General features: G+C 47.7%; 1 protein-coding gene across 1 annotated transcript; it reads right to left on the minus strand.

Annotated features, from left to right (window-relative positions):
* LOC131397541 (WD repeat-containing protein 91) lies at positions 1-27,789 on the minus strand. The gene is made up of 15 exons (XM_058530608.1): positions 27,634-27,789; positions 25,851-26,030; positions 25,069-25,276; positions 23,445-23,527; positions 22,102-22,232; positions 20,796-20,961; positions 12,199-12,354; positions 10,219-10,412; positions 9,300-9,450; positions 7,822-7,916; positions 7,490-7,658; positions 5,304-5,412; positions 4,404-4,516; positions 2,937-3,134; positions 1-539 (listed from the first exon to the last, which is right to left on the minus strand). The coding sequence occupies exons 1-15, from the start codon at positions 27,754-27,756 to the stop codon at positions 375-377; spliced, it is 2,241 nt and encodes a 746-aa protein (XP_058386591.1). The 5' UTR covers positions 27,757-27,789; the 3' UTR covers positions 1-374.

Raw genomic sequence — 27,789 nt, forward strand, 5'->3', positions numbered from 1 at the left:
TGACCACAAGAGCATTCTTTCATTAAAAAAGAAGAAAAATGAGCAAATATATACAAAATACTGTCCATTTCTCCTGGTCCAACAGAGCAGCCATCACAATGCATCTCCTGCTTCCTGAGCTTTCCTCCTGCCATCTGCAGCGTGCTTCTGGCAGAACCCAGCATTCTGGTCTCAGGGGACACATGACACTACTCCATGTGGCTCCTGTTCCAGTCACCACAGCTGGAAGTGCCCCGAGCCCCCTGGACAGTTTTTCCCTGAAGATCCCCTGCACTGGCAAGGAGCCGGAAGTGGAGTATCTGTCTTCCTGTCTCGTCTCTCCCCAACCTCCAGGATAATACTGCTTTCGTGGGTGTCCCTTGGGGTGGGTCCCATCAGAGTTTATGAGCCAGGAGGGTAGTCAGCTTGATCTTGCCATCCATGGAGGCGGTGAGGCAGGTCCCACAGTCCATGGCCGTGCTCCAGTCCACAGTGACCACAGGGGCTCGGTGGCCACCCAGGCTCAAGCAGCTCTCCAGAACTTTCTCATCCCCGCCCAGCTGCAAGAGGACAGGAGAGGGGAGGAAGTGTCAGCAGATATCATTCACAAACACATCTACCTTATCCACCAAACCGCCTCGAGCCTGGGGGCTGGCATCCCAATCTGAGGATGTGCCTTCACTATCCTGACTACAGTTACTCCATCTTAAGTGGAAAACAAGTCCCTGATATGTGCTAAAGTCAGAGAATTTTCTCTGCCGCCTTTAACTTGCTGTGGACCAAAGCCCCCTGCACCACCCCAGTTGTTGTCTTCCAGCATCATTTACTGCTTCTGGCATTAAATCATGGACTATATCTGCTTCTTTGTTTTATGTTTGCTTCCCCCAGGGAATGCACGCTGCCGGACAGGATCTTGGTCACCTCCCGCAGTGTGGCAAGCCTGCAGCACCCAGGACAGCGCTGACGCGGGCAGACCATCCATCAGTGTATAAGCATCATGGCTCTCATCTAGCCCACCTGCACCAGCCATCAGGACTCTGCACAGGTGTGAGGACTCGAAGGTGATAAGGAAGGGGAAACCAGGAAAGGCAGAAGAATGATCAAGCTGGCTACAGATAACATCCATGAGCAAGAGGCAGAAGTAGTCAGCCTTCATAGAGAAAACATCTTTAATATGGTGATGGATAAAAACTAGACTACTGGTAGTGAACATGATGCAGTCTATACAGAAACTGATATATATATATATAATAATGTACACCTGAATTTCCACAATGTTATAAGCCAATATGACCTTAGTAAAATAAAAAAATAACCCCCCCCAAAATCATAAATTGTTTATAGATTGTAAAAACGTGATCTGAAGTTCATTATATTTCTTAAATAATTAGACCCCATTATTGGCATTTTAAAAATTATACAGAGGAAAACCTTTCAACCCATTAATTGGTTAGAGAGCAAGTCTGACTACAAATTATATGAAGTGATCAGGACAAATGACAAAGGCTGCATGATGAAAAATAAAATACATATAAATACACATAACATACACACAACACACATAAAATCATACAGAGAGCAAAGTAGAGCCTACCTGAAACTCAATGTTTAAATAATAAAATAAAATTAGGCTTGTAAACAGAAAGCTTTTATAGTATCTCTCAATAGCAATTACAAGAAATCACGGAGCTAATTTTTAAGGAGAGAACAAGAGCCACCCAAATCATCATCATCTGTGGAAGAGAGGAGCCTACTGAAGGTAAACCCAAATTTCCCGGTTAAGGTAAACCCTCAACCTTGTACTGTTGCCAGCGCTGGTGCTCGCGTCTCTGAGTGTGACCCAGGATAACAGGATTGCACTACCACCTCCTGTGTGCACGCCGACACCTGCACACAACTGCTGCCCAAAGCACGTGCTGTCCGCTGCCGGAAGAGGCATGGCAATGAGAGCACCGAGAGCCCCCAAGCAGAGAACATTCTACCTTGTGACTCTTGATCCCTACAGACTACCCACCACCACCCGGCAAAGAGCTAACACTGAGGCTAAGAAGTGAACTCACGTGGTACCAGAAATATGTGCTGAGCCTCCAATACAAATCCTCAGTGTGAGTCTATTTGATAATACTAGTAAAATAGAAGATGTTTATAATTTCATACAATTATACAAAAAAGTACATGAGCCAGAAAAGCTCTGACATGAGAATTAAAACAAGCATATAAACTGAGGGACAAAACATTACAGTGTGACAAATCACACCTCCAAATTTCTGTCTCAGCCATGGATTGTACTGTCCTTGACCCACGGAACCGCCAATAAAATAATAAATCTATACCAGATTAGAGTAATAAAATAGACCACATAAGCACTTACCTGTTTGGGGCTTGTTTCCCCAAACCAACACACTTCCCAACCCTTCTCCCTATTTCTTAATGTTTTCTATACAGTCATGTGCCGCATACCAACATTTCAATCAATGACGAACCGCATGTACAGCGGTGGTCCCAGAAGATTAGTACCACACAGCCTAGGTGTGTAGCAGGCTATACCATATGGGTTTGTGTAAGTACACTCTATGATGTTCGCACAACGAGGTTGCCTAACAACACATTTCTCAGAACATGTCCCCGTCGTTAAGTGACACATGACTGTAAAAGGTATTATTTCCAAGGAATGGAGGCAGAGAACGGACAGAATCTTGTCAAAAGACAGCTAATAGACAAGCAGAGAGGAGGACAGACGTGTCATACTCTGCCCCCACTCCTGCCTGCTCTGAGCTGAGAATCAGCCCCCTGCTCAGCCTGCAGCAAAGAGGCTCTGGGCACTGTCCATCCTAGGTCAAAGGCTTCTGCACAACCATGCAGGGCAGAGACAAGGATGAGGATGAAGGCCCATGCTCAGCCCAGCCCAGAACTCTAGGGAGAAACCTCCCTGCCCACCATGACACCCCGCCAGGTACCTTGTAGATGATGCCCCCTGTGGCAGAACACGTCAGCATGTAATTTCCCTCCGAGTCAAAAGCGAAGAGTCGGCCCCGGGGGACTTGAACCTGCTTGTAGCCACTGTAACCAGACAGCACAAAGGGGCCCGTGGCATCTGTAGGGAGCCCATACTCAGACACCTTCAGGCCACTCTTGTGGATGTTCCACTGGATGAACTGCAACCACAAAGCACAACCAGAGTGTTCTCTCGGCAGGGGCTGGCCACGGCCCGCCAGGACCCAGGCCTGGCAGGAGGAGAGGGGCCGGACCCCAGAGCAGAGGTAATGGGTCCACAGGCCACCAGAAAAGGTAGTGGGATGACCCCCCCCCGTCCCATCTCTTCCCAACCAATTTAAGCCTTTTTTTAGGCAACAAAATCTAGAAAAAGTCAGCAACCTCATGTTAAAGTCTGAACTCTCTCTCTGGCCTGAGCCCAGGAGAGGACAACGATAGGCAATTTCCTCTGCATGGACTCCCAGTCTCTCAAGCAGGGAGAATGCTTCAAGTGACTATTTATTATTATTAATTATTATTATCATTATTATTATGATGATGATTAGAATCCAACTAGATTTTTCTGACTTAGGAACAAAGTAGAGGACAAAATCCAAATATATTTCCAGTTTCTCAGCAGTGCAATCAATTGAACACAAGCGATGTAGTTATAAACTTAGCTTCATGCATTGCAGCATATATAATCCTTCAGCCTACCCCATGACAGGCCACCTGGGTGTGACCATTTCTTAATTGAGAATCTTACCCAAATTAATAGGAAATCAAGCTTTAATTTAAAAATATCTTCCCACAGTTTTCAAATGAAGAATTTATTTTTTAATTACTCTTTTCAATGGATAAGACAGGGAGATAGTATAAAATCCAAAAGGTCCAGGAAAGCATACACGAAAAGTCTTCCTCCCACCTCTGCCTGCCCCACCCTGTAGAGAATCTACAAGGGAGCAGTTTTACATTTTTCCCCCAGCTTCCTTTTTACAACATTTCTTGACTCTGCTCAGGCCTACACAGCTGCCTTTGGGAAGCTGTCCCCACCCCTCAGCAAACTCTACACATCCATGCTGTGACCACCCACCAACCAAGCTCAGCCCAGTACAACCTGGGCCCAGATCCGGACCCCAGTGCTCCATCTACAGTGGGGTGAGTCACTTTGCTACCACAAGGAGAAAGGATGTGGATAGTCCCCTTTCATAAGAATAGCCAATGCTGATTAAACTCATTTTAACCTCACAAAGATCCTCTCCGATTGGTTACTATTATTATCCCTATTTTACAGATGACAAAACAGAGCAGAGAGAGGCCCAAGGTCAGAGCTAGTAAAAGCAATGGTCAGGATTTTAACCCAGCCCATCATGCTATCCTGGTGCGCTCTGCAATCTCAGATGCCTAAGCCAGAGGGAGGGAAGTTCCCGATCTGGACCCTGCTCACCTACCTTCCCGTCCTCGCCAATGCTGTACACGGTGTTCTCGTCATAGCTGAACTCCACGGAGTAGACCTCCCCGCAGTGGGCCTTCCAGCTCATAGCGCACTCGTGCTGCTGCATATCTGAGGCAACAGACGGTGCTAAGATTCCCGCCAGGGCCCCGGGGAGGCATCAGCCCACGACAGGAGGCACCCCTCGCCCTCTGCTCAGTGGGTGGGAGCTGTTCTGGAGGTAGAGGGCCTCCAGGACCCAACAGAAGTCTGGAGGTAGAGGGTCCTCCAGGACCTGATGCCTGCTGAAGAAGCCAGGCTGCCTCTGAGCCCCACAAGCAGCTTATTTCACTGGGTCAAAAGTAAGGTTCAAGAATCCCTGGGCAGAGCCCATATGTCTAGGAGGACACACAAGTCCTTCCTAGGAGGCCTCTGTAACTTCCCACCAGGGCGGCCTGGGGATCTGTTAAAGATACAGTCCCTAGTCCCATCCCTGACCCTCTGACTCTGGGTCTCCTGGGACACGGGCGGTATGAGCATCTTTAAACAGCGTGCCAGATGATTCCCATGCACACTGTTCTAACACTTTTATGGGGAGAATGAACTAGCCGCACTGAGAGGACAGGACAGCATCACCTTGTGTGTCCTCCTGGATCTCACTTAGGCCAGAGGACTCAGATGCAACAGCTCAAGACTGAAGGACCGCTAAGCTCCACCCTCCCACGTCCACGGACACTGACCACGTGCTAGGTGATTACAGAGGGTGCTCTGGAAACAGCAGACCCTGCCCAGTTAAGCTCTATTGTGAGCATCTTGAATTTGGTTTGCAACAGCCTCTAGTGCAGCTGGCAAAAATCCAACTCTCTTCTCTGAGACATTTAAGGAGGGGACCAGGATTGCTGTGAGCACACATGCTTACCAAACAGCCGGATGACGCCGTCAGCCGCCCCTGTGACCAGCAGGTTCCCGTTGTGATTGAAGGCCGTGCAGTTGATAGCAATCGGCCCTGGATCCACGGAGAACTGGAGCTGGTAACAAAAAAATAAAAAGTAAATGCAAAAATGTAGTGCAATAATAAACCAAAATTCAAGACAGTTCCTCTGATGGGGGAAGGAGACCAAAACTGGGGAGGGACATGCAAGAGCATAAACAGAGTTGGTAATGTTTCATTTTTAAACTTCGGTGGTATATAGGTGCTTATTTTACTGCTTTTCTTCTCATTATACCATAGACTTATAATTTCAATATTCTTCTGTATGTATTCAATATTTAATTGGAAATTTTAAAATAACAAGTACACATAAAATTAGAAATTATGGTAAGTGCCTTGAGGAAAACAGCAAGACTAAGAAGGACCTAATTAAACTGGGTTGTAAACAGGAAAGCTTCTAAGAGATGCTGGAGCACAGATGTCTGCCAGACAGGGTGGGGTAAGAAGCCTCTGGAAAGGGGACAGCTCATAGGAAGGGCCTGCAGCTGCAGGATGAAAAGGGCAGGAAGTACCAGGAGGCCGGAGTGTGGGGAGGGGCAGCGTGCAGGGCCTTGAGGGACAGGGGATGAGAAATCTGGAAGAGCAGGAAGGAGCATGACGTGCTGCAGTGTCTGCCTGTCCCCTAGGTGGTGGTGGGGAGACGGGGGGGTGGGTGCCACAGCAGGAGGTCCTGCAGCTATCCAGCTGAGGGGCACTAGACAGCGGGTCTAGGGTGTGTCCCTGGAAGTGCAGAGAAGTGGTCAAACTGGAAACACATTTTGGAGGTGGAACTGACACTGTTTGCTCATAGATTGGTGGTGTAGGCTGAGGGAGAAGGAGGGGCCTGGAAAGGCACGGTTTCTCAGTGGGATGCAGCAAGACTAGAGGAGGAACAGGTGTGGTGGGGCGTGGTCAAGAATTCCGGTGTGGCCCACATAGGCCTGAGACACTTGTGAGATTTCCAAATGGGAATTTACACCATCTGTACCAGCAGATGCAGTAAGGTGCAAACTGAACACTTGGAACACAGCCCACCTATGAGACAGGGACCCCTCAAGCATCCAGCAACATCAGGAAACAATCTGTTCAACATAAGGGCCACACCACTTTTGAGCACCAGCACTAATTTTGACAAGAAACATCACTGCCTTTTAGAGAGGTGAGTTTAGACATCACTGAATCTCTCTAGGGTTTCGGGTCACAGCTGCAAGCATCTCCTGTTCTGGATGGGAAGGGGTCCTCAGCTCCTGAGGAAGGTGGGCCACACGGCCCTGTGAGCGAGCTTCATATGTCTGTCACTTCTTAAGAATACACGTGTCCGCACTACTCGAACTGCTGCTGTCATTTCTATGCAATTCTAAGTTAACAGGGAGTCAGAAGGAGACTCCAGTCGTCTCCCCAAAAATAACTACTGGAATCACAATATTAAGTGAAAGGAGCCAATCTGAAAAGGCTGTATGATTCTAACTATACGATATTCTGGAAAAAGCAAAACTATGCAGACAGTATAAGATACGCAGTTGCCAGGGGTCGGGGGGCAGGGGGATGAACAGATGGAGCACAGAGGATTTTTAGGGCAGTGAAAATTCCCTGTATGATACTACAAGGGGGGATACATGTCATTACACACTTGTCCAAACCCACACAATGTTCAACACCAAGAATGAACCCTAATGTAAACTATGGACTTTGGGTGATTATTATGAGTCAGTGTAGATGCATCAATTGTAACAAACATACCACACTCTGGTGGGGGTGTTGATAGCTCCGGAGGCCATGCATGTGAACGGCAGGGGGTATATGGGAAATCTCTGTACCTTCCTCTCAGTCTTGGTGTGAACCTAAAACTGCTCAAAAATAAAGTCTTTATATATAAACAAAAATTAAATTAAAAAATTTTTTAAATAAACCACAAGGGCCCTCTCATAGGCTCTGTGTGACTTCTCAGTTTGTGGCTCAATTCTGAATGACTTAAGTTGCTAGCAATCTGCCCAGCTGGAGTATTACTCCTTTTCAACACTTGAACTTTGAAATTTCCTCACAAATCAAAACCTGAGGAGACCAAAGCAAAGAGAGCAAAGAGACTCTCAGAAATCGAGTCCTGGGAGGGTGACCCGCAGGGGCAGGGCCCGCACCTGCTGCTTCATGGTTTTCGTGTCCCACAGCAGCAGCTTGCCAGGAACCTGGTTAGTGCCCTTGCTGCCGATGTCTGGTGCTGAGAAGTCCACCTGAGAAGCAAGGCTCGGAGCTGCAGCTGAACAGACAAAAGAGGCCCCGGTGGGGCTGCAGGCGAGAGACAGGATTCTGCAACAGACAGGGTGGGGCACAGTCAGCACTCCTTTGGCGCAGAGGAAGGATGAGCTTCAGCTCTGAGGCTGGGGCCCGCCACAGGAGGTGGGGCAGAAGGCTCAGCAAAGGACCAGGCCCTGCAGAGCACAGTGAGTGGGGGGAGTGGACTCCAACTCACCTGGGCATATCGTCATTGACAGTGATTTCACAGAGATTCTTCTTGGCTTCCGTGTCATAAAGGCGCACTGTCCCCACACCACTGCCCAGCAAGAGCTGGAATGAGAAGGGGCGGGAGGTGCGAAGAACAGCACGGGGTCAGGCCCGGTCAGGAAGGACCACGTGGGGCCAGACCTGCTCCTGTGAGGTACGGGTGTGGGCAGGCTGCAGGGGTGAGGCCCCTCCACTTATCCAGGTAGTTCTCTGAAATCTGGCTAAAAAGGACCTCATTTCACATTTAAATAAAGACATCAGAGCTGGCCTTGAACACAAGCACAATCACAAAAGGATCTGTGGACGGCAGAGAGGTATCACCTCAGATACAAGGCAGTGGGAATGTTCTGGCTGATTAAATGACACCCTCGTAACTTCCCTCCCTTTCTTTCAGTTTTAAAGCCCAGCTGTTCCAGCCCTACCTTCTCGCTCCTGACCTCCCCACCACCACTTCCCTAGGTACTGGTCCCGGTGCTCACCACACCTGGGTCACTGGCCCATGTTGGGGTTCTGGGGACAGCTCCAGTTCTGGGCCTGTGAAGGCCTCCAGAAGAAATAGAAGAAGCTATCCTTGCCTTCAGGAATTTGTGACTTATTTGGTGAAAAGCTTCAAAGGTAATAATGACTGCCGCCAGAAGAAAGCACCAGAAGCAGGTCTGAGGGTGTCCCCCAGGAATGTTCCCTACATCATGACCTCAGCATTCACTTGGCAAATTACAGTGGTACAGGGTAAGCCCCAAGATCCTAGTACCATAAGGATAATTCCTGCAGTTGTCAAAAATTATAAACAAACAAGGTTTGCCCCTTGGGCTGCCTGGTATAACCCCCTCAAAATGGAACACAGTGAAAGAAAAAACTATAAATCAACTTTACCTCCTTAACTACAAATGCTATCACAAATATTAAAGTTCAGAAGGAAGAAGAACACTGTACTAACACAACTGCATTAGACCCGGGAACCACGAAATAGGACACCACCCCCACCAGCTTAAGCTGCTTCCCTTGGGTCCTGGCACAGGGAGGCGTCTTCACAGTCGGAGGGAGCAGCTGAAAATGTTCGTGGTGGGTTGTTAGAAATGCGGAAAGACGACAGGAGCTCCTGGGGCAGAACAGGAAGTAAGCCAGTCCCTCCCCAGGCAGATGGAGAAGCAGCCCAGATCACCACAGGTGGGAAGAAGGCCTCTGCCGTCTGATGGGAGAGTGTTCTCCAGGTCCCATGCAGTCTAATCACAATTCTTGTGAATCCAGTAACCTCCCTGCCGCCCCCCAACAGAAGCCTGCCGGTACAGTCTTGGATGTGTGGTCCCCAAATTCCCAATGACAGAGAGAAGGGAGGGGGTCTGCTTGGCTGCCCCACACAGCCTGTGGTGCCATAGCCGGGTGGAGAGCCCTGAGGAATTCGTCACTTAGACTGCAGAGCAAGCAACGAGGCAAGACGTTACTCACCAGCCTGTCCCGTTTGGTGGCCCACTCGAGAGAGAGCAGCGGCGACTTGGAAATGGACGATGCTTTGGTCTGCATGATGGGGTTGAAGGACCACACTTTGATGACGCCGTCTATGTCTAAGCTGGCGACCCTCCGCCCTGAGCAGTCCACTCTAAGGCCAAAGAAAGAGGGAAGCTGTTAGCATCCTTGCCTCGGCCATCCTCCTCAGCTAACGCCCACCAGGTGATGGATGTTCTGACTTTCCTACTGTTTTAAAAAATAATCCCGAAATGCCTATACTCCAAGGGTGGGCATGGACAATTTCTAGAAATATTTACTCATCCAAGAACTACCTATGTAGTTCAGCATTGTGTGCTAAGCCCGGTGGTAAACCCTGGGGACAGAACAGAGGGCAAGCCAACCCCACGCTCGGCCATCGCAGGGTCTGGAGACGGAGAGCCTCCTGCATCACAGCTCCGGAGCCCATCAGGGCTGTCAGAGCAAGGAACCCACTGACCCTCTGAACATGATACCCCAGGAGGGCTTGTTCATGAAACGTCATGCTTTCACCAAGTAAAATATTTACACGTGGTAAATATTTACCTAAAAGTACCCACATAAAGCAAACTAAAACTGAGTAAGTCTTAGAGGGTTAAAATAAAAGGTAACTTGTTCCTAAAACTCAGACTCCCACAGTTAGGAAGGATAGAGGGTTTGACCAAGCCAACAGCAGCTCTGAGCAGGACCCCCGATGACAGCTGCCCAGTCCTCCTCTGACTGTTCAGGGGTGAGCACGGTCCTTCAGGGACCATTCCACCATCTGTACCTCCATTCACCCCCATCCTCCTGCCGGCCACACCTCATACACATAGCCCGAAAAGACCAGCCCCCACCCTGGTCAGCATTTCCCTGGTGGGCCTCGACCCTGGCCCGAACCCACCTGCAGTGCATGATGGAGGAGTGGTGCTCTCCATACTCCTCCTGCCCCAGCACGATGAACGGCTGCTCCGGGTGGACCCCTCCGCCCTCAGGGCCTGCTGTGGAAGCCCGCGTCAGCGTCTCCAGGGCCTCCACGTGGAGTTCTGGGCAGGGCTCTCCCTCTGGGCCACTAGCTTCAGGCTTCTTCTCCACACACTGTGCCAAGCAAAATGGGGACAAGTCAGCTGTGACAGGTTTGCACTGGGCCCAGCCATTTGCCACACCCAGCGACACACTGCAGAACATCTAGAACGCCAAACCGCAGCACTCTGAGGGGGCTCGCAGTGGTCTTGGAGTCTAGAGGAGAGAGCTCTGAACGGCGAGAGCAGCGCCCCGTTCGCCCCTGGAGAGGTGGTGCCTGCTTCACCGACAGCCCCTTTCTAGAGACCCTGCTCCTCACACAGGCCCTGCTGAGGAAGGAGTGGGCCACGGGTGCCCCTCCCTGTCAGAGCTGAGGGGACTCAGGATACACACCATCTTGACAGGCCAGGCCAATGATGACAGAAGTCGGTTAGTGAGCGCCTACTGTGAGCTAGACACTGTGAACACGACTGATTTTCTCACTTAATCCTTCCCCAAACCATGTAGATCCTATCATTAACGGCATTTTACAGCTGTGGAAACTTAGGACTGAAAGCAGCAGAAGTTAAGTAACTTGCCCAAGGTTAAGAGCTGGCCAGGGGCAGGACTTGGACGTGAAGCCAGGTCAGTCAGAGGTAAGCTGGCCCCTCAACAGTACACCACCATGCCAGGCAGCGCCTCCTCCTGGGAGGGGCTCACTGAGACACTGAGGCCACTGGCCAGGCATAAAGATAGAGACCCATGGACAGCAGCAGAGCCAGAGCAAGGCCAGACGCCAGAGGGCACCCCACACACACTGCCGCCCGTTGGTCCGCAGCGGCCCTGGTCTCTGCTCCTGGTGCACTAAGTGGTGGCCACCATGATTACCACCCACTCACCCAGACATAACCCAGGCCAGGGCATCAGCTGGCATCACCACCACCCCTGTAGCTCCTGATGCATCTCTAAGCGCTCCCCAGGGTCACAGGAAGAGCAGTTCTACAGCAAAATAATAACAGAGAAGAGAGACTGGGGCTCAGAAAAGTGCCCTATGGGAGTGGCTGAGCTCAGGAGTGTCTTTAATCCTACAGTGCCGGACAGGAGGATTTGAGATTGGAGCCATAAGTGTCTATTACCATCAACCCGGAGCCCTAGAGGGCTGGGACTTGGCAGAAATACCTTTAAAATAGGCATTTATCTCCTGATAAATGGACAACAGAGTGACTTAGGCAGTAAATCCCTTGGGCTTTTGTCTTCAAGCCAGAGTATTTGAAGGAAAAGGAGGCAGCTCACACTGCCAGGAAGAGCAGACTCCGACCCACATTCAGCAGTGAGGGGAGCCTCAGGGTCAGCATGGCCAGGGCCTGGGCCACAGCATGGCACTTGTGTGGGCATGTGGCCCTCAGGGCCGCCACTTCAGCAGATGGGCCTCAGGGGGCTCAGGAGGAAAGGCTCCTGTGATCAAGCAAGTCTGGGGGATTCTGGGTTAAACCAAGGGAAACAGGTCTCTCTGTGGAGTCTGAGAGCCTGCGACACGCTACCATTAATATGCACAGTTAACTTCGGGGAAGGACGCAGTACGCAAGGGGTCCCAAACCAATTCAATCATAGAACTTATCTTGTGGGAACATTTTCAGTTGGCATCTTATGGCCCCTACTTAGGGAAATGCTACATCGGGAAAAGGGACCATGGAAGAGCCAGGCACAATATCAACAAAACAACCAAAGCACAGGCAATTAAACCCAGTTAGGCAAAACCATGCTCTACACAGCAGCAGAAATCGAGAGAGGTAAGAGCAGGCACTGCACTCCCACCATTTCCCACTGTCATCTGCAGTAGCCGCGTGCTGTCCCCGCGGCAGGAGGAGAGGACAAGCGGTACCTGCAAAGTCATAGAGAGAAGCTCCTTCCTCTCCTTGCCGTGATCCTGCAGGCGCCGCTGCCGATGCTGCGACCAGCTGGACTCCCCGGTGGCCAGCCCGCTGAAGAGACTCTTCCCATCCTTGGGACCACACGCCGGGTCTTTTCCCTTAGCCATCTAGAAGGGGAGACAACAGGCTGTAAGTCTCATCTCATTTGTGCCCACCGGGTCTTTTCCCTTAGCCATCTAGAAGGGGAGACAACAGGCTGTAAGTCTCGTCTCATTTGTGCCCAGGCCATGACACTCGGGCCAGGAGGGGAGCAGGAGCAAGGGACCAGTATCTCTACCCAACAGCTCCTGGGTAGGAGTCCTCCCTGGCTGTGCTGAGCAAGGCGTTAAAATGTTACCATCTCAGCTGGTGCGCAACGTCAAGAGTGAAACATGCGCAACTTCAGACCTCCTCCTCTCCATCCTCTAGTCCCCATCATAAGAGCACAGGTCACCAGCACCCCTCAGCCTGCCATAGCTGTCACCTGGAGGTAGATATACGTCTATCTCCTTCATCTGATCGGAACAGTGAACTTTAGTTAAGGGAGAGGAGATCAGCACTTACTAAGCGATGACTAAGAGCCAAGTCAGGCCCTGTGCTTGGTGTGATAAACATTTACATCAACTATATGTTTGGGCAACAAAAAAAATATTTATGCGACATACAATATGAAGGGAAAAAGGAACACAGTACCCTCTCTTGTTTCAGGCCAAGTTTATGACTAAGCCAGCTGATGTTAACAAATATTGAGGTATTTAGAAATGTTTACTAGGCAACCAGAAATTCTTAACAGAAATTGTTAAAACTCAAGGACCTTTGAGCAAGATAAATTGGACAGGAAAGAAATTGGCATCTTCTGGCTCCTTTTCATAACAAGAGTGATAAGGTCAATGAAGGTTACAGCAAATGAATTCAATAACCCCCACCCTGCCCCCATGGAGAGAAGATTCTTCATCTAGAGCCTTTTTAAAAGGAGCTGTCACCTCATCATGTTTCCAGATTCTCTGGCTGGGCTTTTTCCAAACTTATCCCCAGAAACTGTGATGGTCAAAACTGCCTCCCCCTCAGCCCTTTGTTTTATACTCTGAGCAAAGGGATAGGGATGCAAACAGCCACCTGGCTTCGAGACCAATCTCCTCACAAGCCACCTGTACACAAGGCCTAAGTCAAGAGAATAAACTCAGAGCCATCCTGGTGGAATAGTGGTTAAGTTTGGTGCACTCCACTTTGGTGGCCCAGGGTTCACGGGTTTGGATCCCAGGAGCGGATCTACACCACTCATCAAGCCATGCTGTGGCGGCATCCCACATACAAAACAGAGGAAGATGGGCACAGATGTTAGCTCAGGGCCACTCTTCCTCAAGCAAAAAGAGGAACATTGGCAACAAGTGTTAGCTCAGGGCCAATCTTCCTCACAAAAAAAAAAAGAGAGAGAGAGAGAGAGAATAACTCAACCAAAGTCTGCTTGTTGCCGTCTAGTTCTTTTACTTGTTATTTTTTATGTTAACACTAAACATCTTAAAATGATTAACACAGACTCCTTGGGACCTTGGAGCCATGTGAATATGTGTTAAGAAACGAAATTTTAAAGGACGATTAGTTTACCTGGAGCCTAACTGTGGCTGACCTACAGGGTATTTGTTATTTTTGTTTTTCTGACCAAGGTGACCTCCAGTGGTATCTACTTATGCTTGTAACAGATGTTTCTTCTAGAGAAAGTATTTGTTCTCTGAATTCTGGCTTATTTGGGGAGAAGTAGAGTTCTTGGTCAAGAGAAAAGAAATAATCTAAGAAGAAAACCAACAACAACAATAACGATAATAGAGTCAATATATATCACTCATTGCATGTTTACCATATGCAAGGCACCATGCTAAGAACTTCACAAACATCCCCTTAAAGATGAGGACATGATTGTAACATGAGGAACTGAGGCTTAGAGAGGTTAAGCTACTTATTCAACACAGGGAGAATTTCTCAGAGCTGGAATTCACACCCAGATCCGACAGCAAACCCCATGCTCTAAGAAACCTGAAGAAAGCAGTACCATGAACAGAGCACCATGGAAGAAAGTGACGCTGAATAGAAAAGATAATAAGAAATGTCATAATCCTAGAGCTACATAACACAACCAAGACAAGGCCCTTCTCTCAGTGCTTCTGGAATATCCCATGGTCCATGGAACACTGAACAGTTTCCACAGATTTAGAAAGTGATAGAAGACCTCTCATCCTTCCCAGAAGCAAGACATGGTCAAGACAACTGATAACAGAGAGGTCTTGAGGTAACCATGGCACCCCTCACATGGTCCCCAGGGGGGCTGTGCTTACTCCCTGGGATGTGACCCAAGGGTGACGGCCCTCATTACATAAATCCATTGATTCCTCTCCATATCTACTGATCCAGAGGGCAAATTAGACTGAAGAATTCCACAGGGATAGCTAAACTTATATCAGACAAAACAGATTTCAAGCCAAAGACTGTAATAAGAGACGAGGTCATTATATAATGATAAAGGGGTCAATCCAACCAGAAGATATAACATTCGTAAATATTTATGCACTCAACATAGGAGCACCTAGATATATAAAGCAAATATTAACAGAACTGAAGGGAGAAATAGCTAACAATACAGTAATAGCAGGGGACTTTAATACTTCACTTTCAACAATGGAGAGATCATCCAGACAGAAAATCAATAAGGAAACATTGGAGTTAACCTATACGTTAGATCAGATGAACTTAATGGACATTTACAGACCGTTCTATCCAAAAGTAGCAGATTACACATTCTTCTCAAGCACACACAGAACATTCTCCAGGATAGATCATATGTTAGACCACAAAACAAGTCTTAATAAATTTAAGAGGATTGAAATCATATCAAGCATCACAATGGTATAAAACTAAGAATCAATTACAAGAAGAAAACTAAAAAATTCACAAATATAGGAGATTAAACAATACGCTCCTAAACAACCAATGGTCAAAGAAGAAATGAAGAGAAATCAAAAAATATCTTGAGACAAACGAAAATGGAAACACAACATGCCAAAACTTATGGGATGCAGCAAAAGCAGTTCTAAAAAGCAAGTTCATAGCAATAAATGCCTACATTAAGAAAAAACAAAGATCTCAAACAATCTCTTCAAGGATCTAGAAAAAGAAAAACAAAGCCAAAGTTAGTAGAAGGAAGGAAATAACAAAGATCAGAGTAGAAATTAATGAAATAGAGACTAAAAAGACAATAAAAATGATCAATGAAATTAAAAGGTGATCTTTTAAAAAGATAAACAAAAGAGACAAACCTTTCGCTAGACTTACCAAGAAAAAGAGGACTCAAATAAATGAAATGAGAAATGAAGGATTCCAAACATGTCTCTAAAAGCTCTAACATTTTGATAGAAAAGACAAAAGAACTGGTAGTAGAGACCACATTTTCTAAATCTAAAAGATGGCTATGGGAACTCCACAGCTAGCTATGTAAACAGTGCTAAGGAGAAGGAAAATCGGTTTCCTGGGTTGACAGCTGTTTTCCAAAAGACTGGGATCCTGGCAAGTGAGGAAGTCTCAGAAAGCCTTGAACAACTATTATGCAGAACTATTATGCAGGTTTGACAGATTTATTAACCTGACCAAGAGATCTTTAAACTGGATATTTGAGAAGAAAAGAGAAAAGAACCGATATAATATTGCATTCATGACAAGGGAAAGTACTCGGACCACAGAGGTATCCTGCCTGGGACCAAAGATGGGGAATGTTAGAGGGGAGACACTTTGTGGGCCTCTTTTCTTTCCTTACTCACCCACTACACCTGATAAATGGTGTCTTGTCTTTTTCACCATTTGGTGTTAAGAGTACTTGATTCAATTGGCCCACACGGATGGAACAGGGAGGCTTAAGGTGGACTTCAAATTCTTCTAGCTGACACAAAAGCCACTTGTTAACACTTCTGCAGCACGGACAGGAAATATAACATTAAGACGTACAAAGGCAGTGCTTCCCTCACAAGTCAAGAAGGAAAGGAAGTTGTCCAGTACATCACCAGGCTGGGGGCTGGACAGTATTCCAAAATGAAAACTCACACAGGCATTAACAAAGGGCACTGCAATAAATTAAGAACCACTTTTACAGTGACAGAGTAGTTCACATCCAAAGAGCTATGGACCCATCAGAGCCTGCTGAAAGAGAGCCTCTCCTTAAACTGCATCTAAGTTATTTACTAAACAAGGGTGAACAACAACAACAAAAAATAATGTGCTAAACGCTGAATGCAGCTGTGCATAAAACACTTTAAGTAGGTTAAGATAAACTTGCCTCTAGCTACAAACGTACATAAACAAATTTTTACTATGAAGTAACTGGTAATTGAATGTTTTATTTTGTTTTAAGAGCAAACCTCATAAAAATCTTAACTACTGGATTCATATAACATTCCAATGGTCCAAATTATATTCTGCCACATTCTATCATAACCTACCTGTGTCCTACAGCTCAGCAGAGATATCTGAACCTATGTTTTATCATTTGACCTTCTTGCTTTTCACTCTGGAGAAGGATATAAATTAATTTTCAGTGGCCTAAAAAGAGCTTGCCAGGCAGTCATCCAAATGGGGCAGGGAACAAGGGCCAGTAATTTGGTCTCACCTGAAGCAAAATAAAGCCACCCAGAAGACAAGCCCTCCTAACACAGGAATTACAGGATGAAAGACGTGGAAGAGGGCTCCCTTTTCCCCATCTGGCTAAGATCCATGGAAACAGCCCCAAGGGCAGCTATTCTTACTACTGATGTCTCAGTAGCTATGAGGTCATTTGATACTAACAAGAGTCACAAATACAGAAGTTTGCGGGCCGGCCCCGTGGCTTAGCGGTTAAGCGCGGCGCTCCGCCGCTGGTGGCCCAGGTTCTGATCCCAGGTGCGCACCGACGCACCGCTTCTCCAGCCATGCTGAGGCCGCGTCCCACATACAGCAACTAGAAGGATGTGCAACTATGACATACAACTATCTATTGGGGCTTTGGGGAAAAAAAAGGAGGACGATTGGCAAGAGATGTTAGCTCAGAGCCGGTCTTCCTCAGCAAAAAGAGGAGGATTAGCACAGATATTAGCTCAGGACTGATCTTCCTCACAAAAAAAAAAAAAAAGTTGGCTGATGCTTTGCTTTCTTTACATTATAGCCAATTAGAGGTTATGTCTGTAATAACATAATTCCCACTGGCAGTCCCATAGCTTACTGAGTGGTGTGGAACCCATTGCTTACTGAGTGGTGTGGAAGGGGCGGAATTACAGTTGGAGGGAAGGAGGGAGTAAAACTGCAGGCTGGGGGAGGCTGCTACTGAGGTGCCTGCCCACAGGGCTATTGTCATAGAGATCCCAGAAGAGCTTGGGAATTGTGGTTTTACAGCTACTCCATTTGTTTTTTAAATTTTGCCTCCAGATTCATACTGAAAGCACGGAGAGTGTATCACCACATACTTTGCCATCTATAATGCTGTGAACGCATCAGTAATCATGACAACCGTTATAGTGACCTATCACAAGCACGCAAAATGCTGATGTGACTGAAATTTACAATGCTACATGTAAATATTTAAAATAGGAAAGCCTAGTCATTTTATATATTGCTAATTTAATTACATAGGTTTTGTTTTTTTGTTTGCTTATTCATTAATAGTTAAAAAGAAAGAGGGAGCTCTGGTGTGGCCGTAGTGAGAAAAAGACAACATTCTTAATATGTGCTAACAAAGTAATGCGGCTTATTAAAAAACCAATGTCACTTTCTATTGAGTTAAAAGCAATATATCATCACAATCATAGGAAGTGATCATACCACTAACTGCATTTGGTATGGGTAAGAGAGCATCTCGTACTGTATGCTCAAATGTGGCCATCAATTGTAATAGGGGAATTAAAAAACCAGAATGTCCTCCCAGAGGAAGGGGACTAGGATAGTGAGGGGTCTAGAAATCAGCCACATGGGTAAAGAGTTGAAGAGAGGGAGGAATGAACAGAGAGTGCTTAGCATGGAAAAGACAGGAAGGGCTGTCCTAACAAGAAGGCTTATTCTATGTAGCTCGAGGGCAAAGCTAAGATCAGTGAGCAAAAGTGACAGAGCAGTTTCTACTAAGAGCTTCTAACAGGCAAACATCCCCACGCTGACAAGCAGTGAGCTTGGCATCACAGGAGGCAATCAAGTAGAGAATGCGCTCCTTTACTCAGTAGGAGAGTGGGCCAGAGGACCTTTAAGCTTCCTCCAACTCTAAAATTTGGTGATTTTCTTGAACCTCAAGTATATTAGCAATTTTTAGAATTGAAACATCAATGCTGAGTCTAATTAATAAATCAATAAAAAACAAGTGACCCAACTATTGGAATTTTCAGATTGTACACATCTATTGTCTCCATTCAGGAAATGGAAAGAGGGCTACCTTTGCTCTGTTAACATACCACAGGGTGACCCAAGCTTTGTTTGAATATATTTTAGAGACAAGGAGTGTTAGACCTAAGGAATGTTTGCTGCAAATTACTCATTCTTACCCTCATCTCTTGAACATGAACCTCAAGAAAAATTTCCAATCCCATTTTAACCTCACCATATGACTCTTAGTTCCTGAACACGTAAAGAGCAAGGCCACAAGTCTAACCCAATGAACCCATTTCTGTTTTCTTTCAAGTTAATAAAACTGAATTTCATAATTTTATGCACATTTCAAGGGACCTAACACTCCACACATCATCTATTACACTTATAAAATATTGCACAGTTGAAGAGATCTGCAAAGCAAACAGTAAAACTTACTCCGCCACATTCTACAGAACTGGAATTCTAATCTTTTTTTTTTTTTTTTGTGAGCAAGATCAGCCCTGAGCTAACATCCATGCCCATCTTCCTCCACTTTATGTGGGATGCCGCCACAGCACGGCCTGACAAGCGGTGTGTCGGAGCGCACCCAGGATCCAAACCGGGGCCGCCAGCAGTGGAGCGTGCGCACTTAACCACTACACCACGGGGCCGGCCCCTGGAATTCTAATCTTAAGGTTCGAATTTCAGAAAAACCATCGTAGGAATAACTGTGATTGATTTTTGACTGCCTCAACCTCACAGATGCTAAGGTTGTAGTCATGGCACAGTGCTGGCACTTTAGGTCTCAGAACTGACTCGGGTACCAAGTAGGCCAGTACTTTCACAAATACACCTATTACCAATTGTACTGAGTCCTTATAATCTGCAAGGCAGTACATATACCAATGGCTCTTCTATCAGTTCAATTAATTCTCCCCCAGGGAGTAAATACTATTAACATCATCCCAAGCACATTGGGGTGAGTTTAAGCAATCTGAGCCAGGAGGATACACAAGGAGCCAGAGCTGAAAGCACAGTTGCCTGACTCCAGAGCCCACGCCCTTTCTTCTCCAGTGTCCTGCTCCGCACCCGCACATCAACAGCAATACTGAACCCAAGTGCTGTGCTAAAAGCTTGACTTCCCAATGGCAGCCTGGGGCAGACCCCTGCCTCCCTGAGGCAGTGAGCAGCCCCAAACTGCTGTGTCACCTGCAAGTGTTCTCAAGCCAAGGGTGGTAGGAGAGGAAGGCAGACACTATGATGACTCACTTTATCTGTAACTAATAAAAATATATTAAGAGAAAAAGGGTCCCTACTCAAGCAATAAAGTGTAACTCTGGGTCTGTTACACTTTCACTCTGACAGGCATTTCTGTAAGCAATGAATTCTGACCATCTCTGCTAGGAAAACTACTTGGTGGGACCCTCAGCTGTTTTGGACACAAGTTGACATAAAAGAAATTCTCCTGCAAGCTTCTATAAAAGTGAAAATCTTTTGCAGAAGAAGTAAATACCAACTTGTAAAAGAAATACATTGATTCAGAAGTAACTCTAATTTACTTTTTATTTATACACTACTTTATATCACCAAAAATTCAAAATTCCAGAATTGCTTGAATTCACGCTAAGTCACCAAATCACAGTCATAAGCCGTCATGAGTTCAGAGGAAATTTATGAGAAAAGGGAAGGGACCCTTCAAAGCACACTTCCTCTCACTGCCACCCACCCTTCACCTGCAGAGTGTCGCAGGCTTTTGAGAGCTGACACAGAAGCGCAGGCAGTGGTCAGAGTGGCAGCAGGCTGGGTGAGGACGGAAGTCCCTTTGGGTTAGACTTGAGTCCGAGATCTGGCGCTACCCTTGATCAGCAAACATGCATCCGCCTAGTGTCTCGTTCCACCTGCAACACTTGCAATTCCAGCCAGAGGTGAGGATGGGGGGCGGGTAGAGATTGCATTAAGTGGATTTTCCTCCTTATTCTCTCAGTTCCTCCACTATATTCTTATCTATATTCTCATCCTGCAGAGTGTTCACTTGTCTGTAAGGGGAAAGGCAGGGAAGGAGGAAGAAAGGGAATGAGCCCTGAATTTAGGATTTCATCAGCATACCAAAGAAACCAGTCCTAAGGGAAGGGCAAACAAGTCTACACTTGATGAGCGGGTCTGGAAGTGCAATCAGATGTCAGAGGCCTCTGGTAAGAGTTAGAAAGGCAGGACTTGTGCTTACCTGACTGCTGAAGGACTCTTTCTTGGCCGAGCTCTGAGCCTGAGGGGGACACTGGGGAGGCAACAACCTTGAGGGGCTCTTCTTACTCTGAGGCAGCAGTGAGGACAGGAAGCCCACACGAGGAGACTGGGAGAGGGAAGCGTTCCTCTGGCTGCACACCATGGCTCTGATCAAGCAGACACACCACAAGGTCACAGGGCTGGAGGGGGACCTGGGAGGCTTAGCTACGGACGGCGCCAGTGGCCAGGGCTTTCGCCGGGTCCACATGCCTGGGCTTTAAGGCGGCATTATCCTTGGTACTATTTTTTGTACCCAAGGGAGCCGGCAGCCTATCTGGGACAATGGTGACGTCTGTAGCTCTTCTTTGAGGGCCACGGGAAAGCTCAGAGCTGTGCTGTCCCATAGTCACCGACCACATGTGCCGCTGAGCACCTGAAATGTGGTCATCCAAATCGAGATGTGCTGGAGGTGTAAAATATATGCTAGAATTCAAGACTTAGCATGAAAAAAGTGTGAAATATTTCACTAATACTTTTATATTCATTACATGTTGAAATGATATTTGGGGTATATTGGGCGAAATAAAATATATCACTAAAATTAGCTTCACCTGTTTAAGTTTTTCTTAACATAGCTACTAAAAATTTTTAAATTACATCTTGGCTTGCATTTTATCTCCACCGGATGGTGCTAGCTCAGAAACTAGAGCAATTTCACCTGGTGTAGCACTTGGCTATGTCTCGGTTTGGAATCTGTCTGGGTTTGCATCCCAACTCACAATCACTGAGACCTATCTGTGCCTCCATTTCTTCAACTGCTACTACGATTATCATCACCTGGGTCTTTTGCTTTAACCGGCTGTCTCTTAACGTCACTCAAATACCTCTCTCCTATCTGCCTACCTCTTCAAACCCTGACAGGAGCATGCTTCTACCACTGAATGCATCCAACCCGGGGTGGCCAATCTTTCCATCCACAAGGCACTCCTTTCAATGCACAGAAACTTCCTGAGGCTTCACGACAGGGGTTGTGTTTATTTATGCAGGCTGCTCACATCTGGATGTGCAGACCCCTGGCAGAGCTGTGCAGTTCCCCCTCCCTGGGCAGGCTCAGAGGCTGGGAGAGGGGAACAACTCCTAGGGAACCTTACTCAGAAAGCTCAGACAAGAACAGTGAGGGCCAGGAGGGTCTCTGGGAATTCCCTAGGAGCAGGAGGGTCAGGGTGAGGTGCTTTCCAGGGGACAGCACAGGAGACAGGAGAGGAGGGGACACGGCCCCCCACCCGGGAGGAGCAGTGAACACTCACAGTTCCGAGTCCCCCAGGCGGTCCATGTTGCAGACATAAGGAGGTAATTTGTGTTGGACCAGGGCCTCTTCCTCGTCTGGCTGTTGCTCCTCTTTCTTCAGTCGGTGGATTTCGGCTTGCAATGCAAAAAGCTACATAGGCGTGGGGGCGGGTCAGATGGTGATCCCACCTAATCATCCCTCCCCTGGGGAAGATTAGACACATCACATCCAAAACCCACCCTTACCAGCCCAAAAGGCCCCTGGCCCTTGGCCTCAGGGCCCATCTCACTCTCTGCTCACCGTGGACTAGAAAAATGGGCAAGTGGCCGCTGTTACCTGACTCTAGTGAGGTGAGAAAACTAAAAACCGTTAGATACACAAAACCCGCTTTTGTTCTTTTTATCATTTGACTTGCTCCCCTTTTATCATCTGACTTGCTTCTTCCTGAATTCACTGAGAAAAACAGCTCCGCCCTATCCTGCTTTGCTCTTTGGAATCTACAAAATCAGACTTTGGAACTCTCACATAAAAAATGTCTTAAATGAATTTCAGCATGTTTGACCTTTCGCCTAAAGAAAACCATACACCCATTCACAAAACCCAAGAATCTTAAAACCCAAAACCTAAACAGCTTTTTTTTTTTTAATAATTTTATTTATTTATTTTTTTCCCCCAAAGCCCCAGTAGACAGTTGTATGTCATAGCTGCACATCCTTCTAGTTGCTGTATGTGGGACACGGCCCAGCATGGCTGGAGAAGCGGTGCGTCGGTGCGCGCCTGGGATCCGAACCGGGGCCGCCAGCAACGGAGCATGCGCACTTAACCGCTAAGCCATGGGACCGGCCCTAAACAGCTTTTAATCTTCCTTTTTATGAAAATCTTCCTTTTTCTGAAGCTATCTTAATTTCAAGGACAGAGAACTTCTCCTCAGGAAAAATCTAAAGGCAAATGTGAGTCTCCTGGCTCTAGCATTTTACCAAACTAGAGAAACAGAGCTGTTGAACAGAACAATTTAACTATATCTGGGCTGTAAACAATATAGATGTGGAAAAGGACTAGGGGGACAAAATAGACAGGAAAACAGGTTAGTTGTGAGGCATGAGTGCATACAGTCCTCTCCTCTTTGAAGTTCATTACTGTTACTGTGATGTTCACGCTACACACATGACTTAAAATAGGAACCTCACCTCCGGTTTTCAGAGATTGTTGCAGCCCCCGAATCCCCAATACTGACTTCTGGTGACACGCTTTCACCTGAGATCAGTGTTTTCCTGTATTTAATCAGCCCTCCACTGCCACTACCTAATCTCACACACGAAAAGCAGAAGTACTTCCCGAGGAGCAAGCATGTTCAGAACTAACCTTCTGGCGCAGAACTTCATTTTCTTCTTGAACCTGGTTGGTCCTCTGGCACTCCGCATCAAAGTTCAGGATCACGGGAACTGGTGCAGGAAGTTAAAGAATAAGCCTGCCTGTGAAACGAGTAAAAGCCCTTCTCACACTGCTGACACAGCAGCAACATCCTTGAACGTGAGACGCAGGGAACAGAGAAAGACTCGGTGCTGTGGGCTCTTCCCAGCTTTATGGAATCATCTCTCCCCACGCCGGGCCTGGTCTGACTTCTTTCAGACAGACTCACAGACACATGACTTCTGCCTGGCCAGCCCACAGAGAGGACATAAATCCAAACCTGAATGTTTTTCCCAAATACCAGCAGTAAAGAGCTAGGATCCAGTGGGCTTCACAGGCAGTCTAAGCTTTAGCGACATCCAGCTAAAAGCGAGCCCAGTGGCCAGTGGCTCTGGAGGCATACTGCCAGCTGCTCTACCACTGGGGCAGGAGCACTGGCCACACGCCACCCCATTAAGATCCACATTCTGGGTCAGGGTGTCTGGCTTTCCCAGTCATCTCAAACAGCTTCGGTCAGGAGCGGCAGAGCAGGCAGGGCCTCAGCACTGGGGAAGCGTACTACGGCTGGAATGTGCACGACCTAGTTTGCAGGGCACTGTCTTGCCCTGAAAAGATCTGGTGTGACATTTCCAATTTCCCTAGAGGGCTCACATAGTCATGCCATAACCACCTCTGGGCTGAGCCCCCTGCTAGTCTCATTTGATGAAACTCAGGATGAAAAGCAGCAGCAGAGGGAGAAAAAAAGACAAACCTGGTACGAGCAGAATTCATGCTCACCCTCAACAGGAAAGGAAAGGGCGCCCTTCCTACTGCCCCCAGAAGATGCTCCTCCCAGAGGCCAAAAGAGCCACTGGGGGTGGGCCTCTACACACCCAACTTATCAGTGACTCACCAGGCAACCCCATTCAAACCAGGCTCTCTTCTCCTCCCCTAGAATTCTAGCCTAGAGCATAGGCAACGGAGGATGCCCTGGGCCCTGGGATCATAGGCTCTCCATGACAAAATGGCAAATATGGTAGGCTGTAAATTATTTACGTTCTCTCTCTCTTAAACATCCACACATACATTCTTAAAGCTGCTGTCTTCTGACAAGTTGAGGAACACTGGGGTCACTGTCAGAGAGAGTGACACAGGGAGGAAGTTCCAGCCCAAGAAGTGTTCTCACCTGCTACCTAATCTCAGCAAAGGCAACTGACACCTTCCAGGGCACAGGGCATGCACAGGGAGGGTATTCTTGAGGCTGGCGGTTTCACTAAAAGCTGCTGCCTAGCAATCCCCATGTCAGCCCTGGTTGAGGGGTCCTCTCAGAGCCCAGCACTAGCACCCCACTGCTACGACAGTCCCCATTGCCCGTGCACATCAGCTATTTCTTCAGCAGCAGAGCATCAGAACTAAGATTTATGATTCCCTGGCCGACTGACAAAAATAACCACAATCTGTCCAGTGCTCTCACATAACACATAACAGTGATCCTTGGACATTTTGTAGAGAAATGATCATATTAAGAGCAGTGGCCACTGATCACATTGTCTGATGCCTCAGACTGGGCCACAGCCCCAGGCAGCCGAAAGGATATGCATGCACTGAAACAGGACGCTCAGGAAGTTGTGCAGGGACACAATGAAGGTGTCGGCCCACTGTCGAGAAAAGTAGGTAGCGAAGGCGGGGTTGGTGTCTGGGGAGGGCAGGAAAGGCAGGACAAACCAATCCTTCCACTCGGCCTGGTTCTGGAGCTCCGTGGCCTGCTTTGCAAAGAACTCCTGAGCCTTGTCATTTCTGTTTGTCTGCCAAGACACAGAGGAGGTAGCAAGGAGGGGGAAGAGACGGAAGTCCAGAGGTAAGACTCTTCATCACTGCACAACAGGGAGCCTTTGGATATCAGCCTGTTGGGTAAGTGGCCAAACATGATCTACAAACTCCATAAAATAAAGAAAATCATCACTCTTTTCTCAGGTTCCTTGTAATTTCAAAGAAGCTGGTATAAACTGAAGTCCTGATGACAAATGCCAACCTAAAAATTAATGCCTAGTTGATTTTCAAATAACCTAAGTGACTTATTCCCCCAGGTCAGCTATAATCTTTATTAGTCAAACTTTAACCCAGCTACTTATGTTCTTTAAAACACCACCCAGACTTACAGGCTTAAAGCAAGAGGGGAAATAGGAATGAGGAAGAGAGGTCAGATGATTTACAGATGAGATAGAAAAAAAAGTAGGAAAACAGTCAAAAATAACTTGCACTGTGACTGTTTCACCTTTTCCCAAAGTAACATACAGAGGCCTCCCTAGAGGTTAAAAGAAAATCTATTTCTGGATCAAAGCACTCTCTCCACCAAGGGAGCCACGTATCAACAAGCACCTGGATTGTGTAGACAAGATAAAAGCGGAACAGGCTAGTTTTCAGTTTGTTGATGGTGGGTCTGTATATATCCTCCAAGCGGCTGAAGAGCCGACGCTCCAGGTAGCTCCAATAATCCCGAAGAGCAGCCAAATCATACACCTGCATTAACTGCTGCAGCTGGTCCACAATCTTGTCCACCTGGTGAGAGAAAGATGGGCTGGAGAAGGTAGCGCAGGACAGAAGGGAATTCTCTCCTCACTCCAGTTAATACAGCTTTTCCTCTTGCTGTGGCTTCTGGATGTTAACTTTTTTTAAACATAGCAATCTATAAAACTTTCAAAACATAGTAATGTAATAGCTTTTAAGTTATTATCTGATGTTAGATATGTGGTTTGACTAACAAGAGTGGAAATTTCAGCTGTAAAAGTGCTCTGGCCCAGAAAACAGGAGCTCTGGGCCCAGGTCTTAGATCTGCCCCTGACTTACTCAACCAACATGGCAACGTCACCTCAACTCTCTGGTCTCAGTTGCCTAAGATTTTGAAAAGTGAACAAAGAGCAAGTGAGACAATCTCCACGGTCCTCCTCCCAGCTCCGCCATGCCAGGATTCCAAGACTCACGGTGAGACGCACTGCCTGACTGCAAGTCATCAACGCACCACCAAAGCCCTGGCTGCTGCTCAGAGTGTCAGCCAAAGAAGTAGCTCCTTGCGAGACGCAATCACATCAGAACACAACCTGGAAAAGGTTTTGGATACCAATACCAATCCAACACCCCCATTTTACAGATCAGGACACTGAGGCCTGGAAAGCTGGAATGATTTGCTTTTGCCACTATGTAGCCACTACCTTTGGCAAGACAAGAACTCAGGTCTCCTAACTCCCCTCCAGTGCTCTTGCTTCGGGCTCACTGCCTCTCTCAATTCACCTGCCAACACTGACTGAGGTCAGCAAATATACACACAAATCACACACATATAAGTTCCAAGAACTTCTCAACAGAAAACCATGTGTGAGCAGGGGAAGTATAATGTTTTAAAATGTACAATAAGGGCTTCCTCAACCGCCCAAGCAAAATTGCCAAGGAGTCACTGACAAAGCCGTTTTATTTATTTATTTTTGTGAGGAAGATCAGCCCTGAGCTAACATCCATGCCAATCCCTTCTCTTTTTGCTGAGGAAGACTGGCCCTGGACTAACATCTGTGCCCATCTTCCTCCACTTTATATGGGGCCGCCACAGCATGGCTTGACAAGCAGTGCGTCGGTGTGCGCCCCAGATCCGAACCCCAGGACAGTGGAGCAGAGCGCTGCACTTAACCGTTAGGCCACCAGGCCGGGCGCTGACAAAGCCATTTTAAACAAACATCCCAGACACCTGAGCCTTGCTAACACTGTGGGCTGCAGACCCCTTTACTCTCAGCGCCCTCGGAAGCCAACTTTAGAATATTTCTGTCGCCAAAACTCAACCATGTACCCAACCTTAGCTCCTAAAACCTCATCGCCACCCTGGCCAACGACAGGCCAGCCCCTGCTGGGAGGCAGATGGAGAACGGAGCCTGGACCAGGAGTCAGGGCACCGGTAGCCTCGGCGATGCTCCTGACTCGCTGGGCCACTTCAGGCAGGTCACGTCCCCCCTCAGGGCCTCGGTTCCTCCTCTGTCAAGCGAGGGCCGGACGCGCCGACATCGACGGTCCCCCGGCGCGGTGACAGCGCCGCTCCCGCCCCGGAGGCAGCGCGGGGGGAGAGCCCGCCCCGGGCTCCCTCGGGGTCGCCTCTGTACGCCCGGCGCCCGTCCCTCACCCGGAAGCCCCTCTCTTTGTCCGCCTTGATCTCGGCGTCCAGCTGCCGCAGTGTGTGCGTGAAGCCGCGGAAGAGCAGGTACTCGCGGACCAGCTCGTCAGTGCGCTCCACGGCCTCCGCCATCGCTGCGCCAGCGCCGTGAGGGGACGCGGCGGA

The sequence above is a fragment of the Diceros bicornis genome, chromosome 3 (genome assembly GCF_020826845.1).
Source record: "Diceros bicornis minor isolate mBicDic1 chromosome 3, mDicBic1.mat.cur, whole genome shotgun sequence".
Classification (NCBI taxonomy): domain Eukaryota; kingdom Metazoa; phylum Chordata; class Mammalia; order Perissodactyla; family Rhinocerotidae; genus Diceros; species Diceros bicornis.

Excerpts from the sequence above, each read along its gene's own strand:
- LOC131397541 (XM_058530608.1), bottom strand. The coding sequence starts at position 27,756 with ATGGCGGAGGCCGTGGAGCGCACTGACGAGCTGGTCCGCGAGTACCTG. Across the intron at positions 4,517-5,303 it reads CGGCGTCATCCGGCTGTTTG|ATATGCAGCAGCACGAGTGC; the intron begins GTAAGCATGTGT and ends CTGTTGCCTCAG. Across the intron at positions 3,135-4,403 it reads GCATTGGCGAGGACGGGAAG|TTCATCCAGTGGAACATCCA; the intron begins GTAGGTGAGCAG and ends TTGTGGTTGCAG.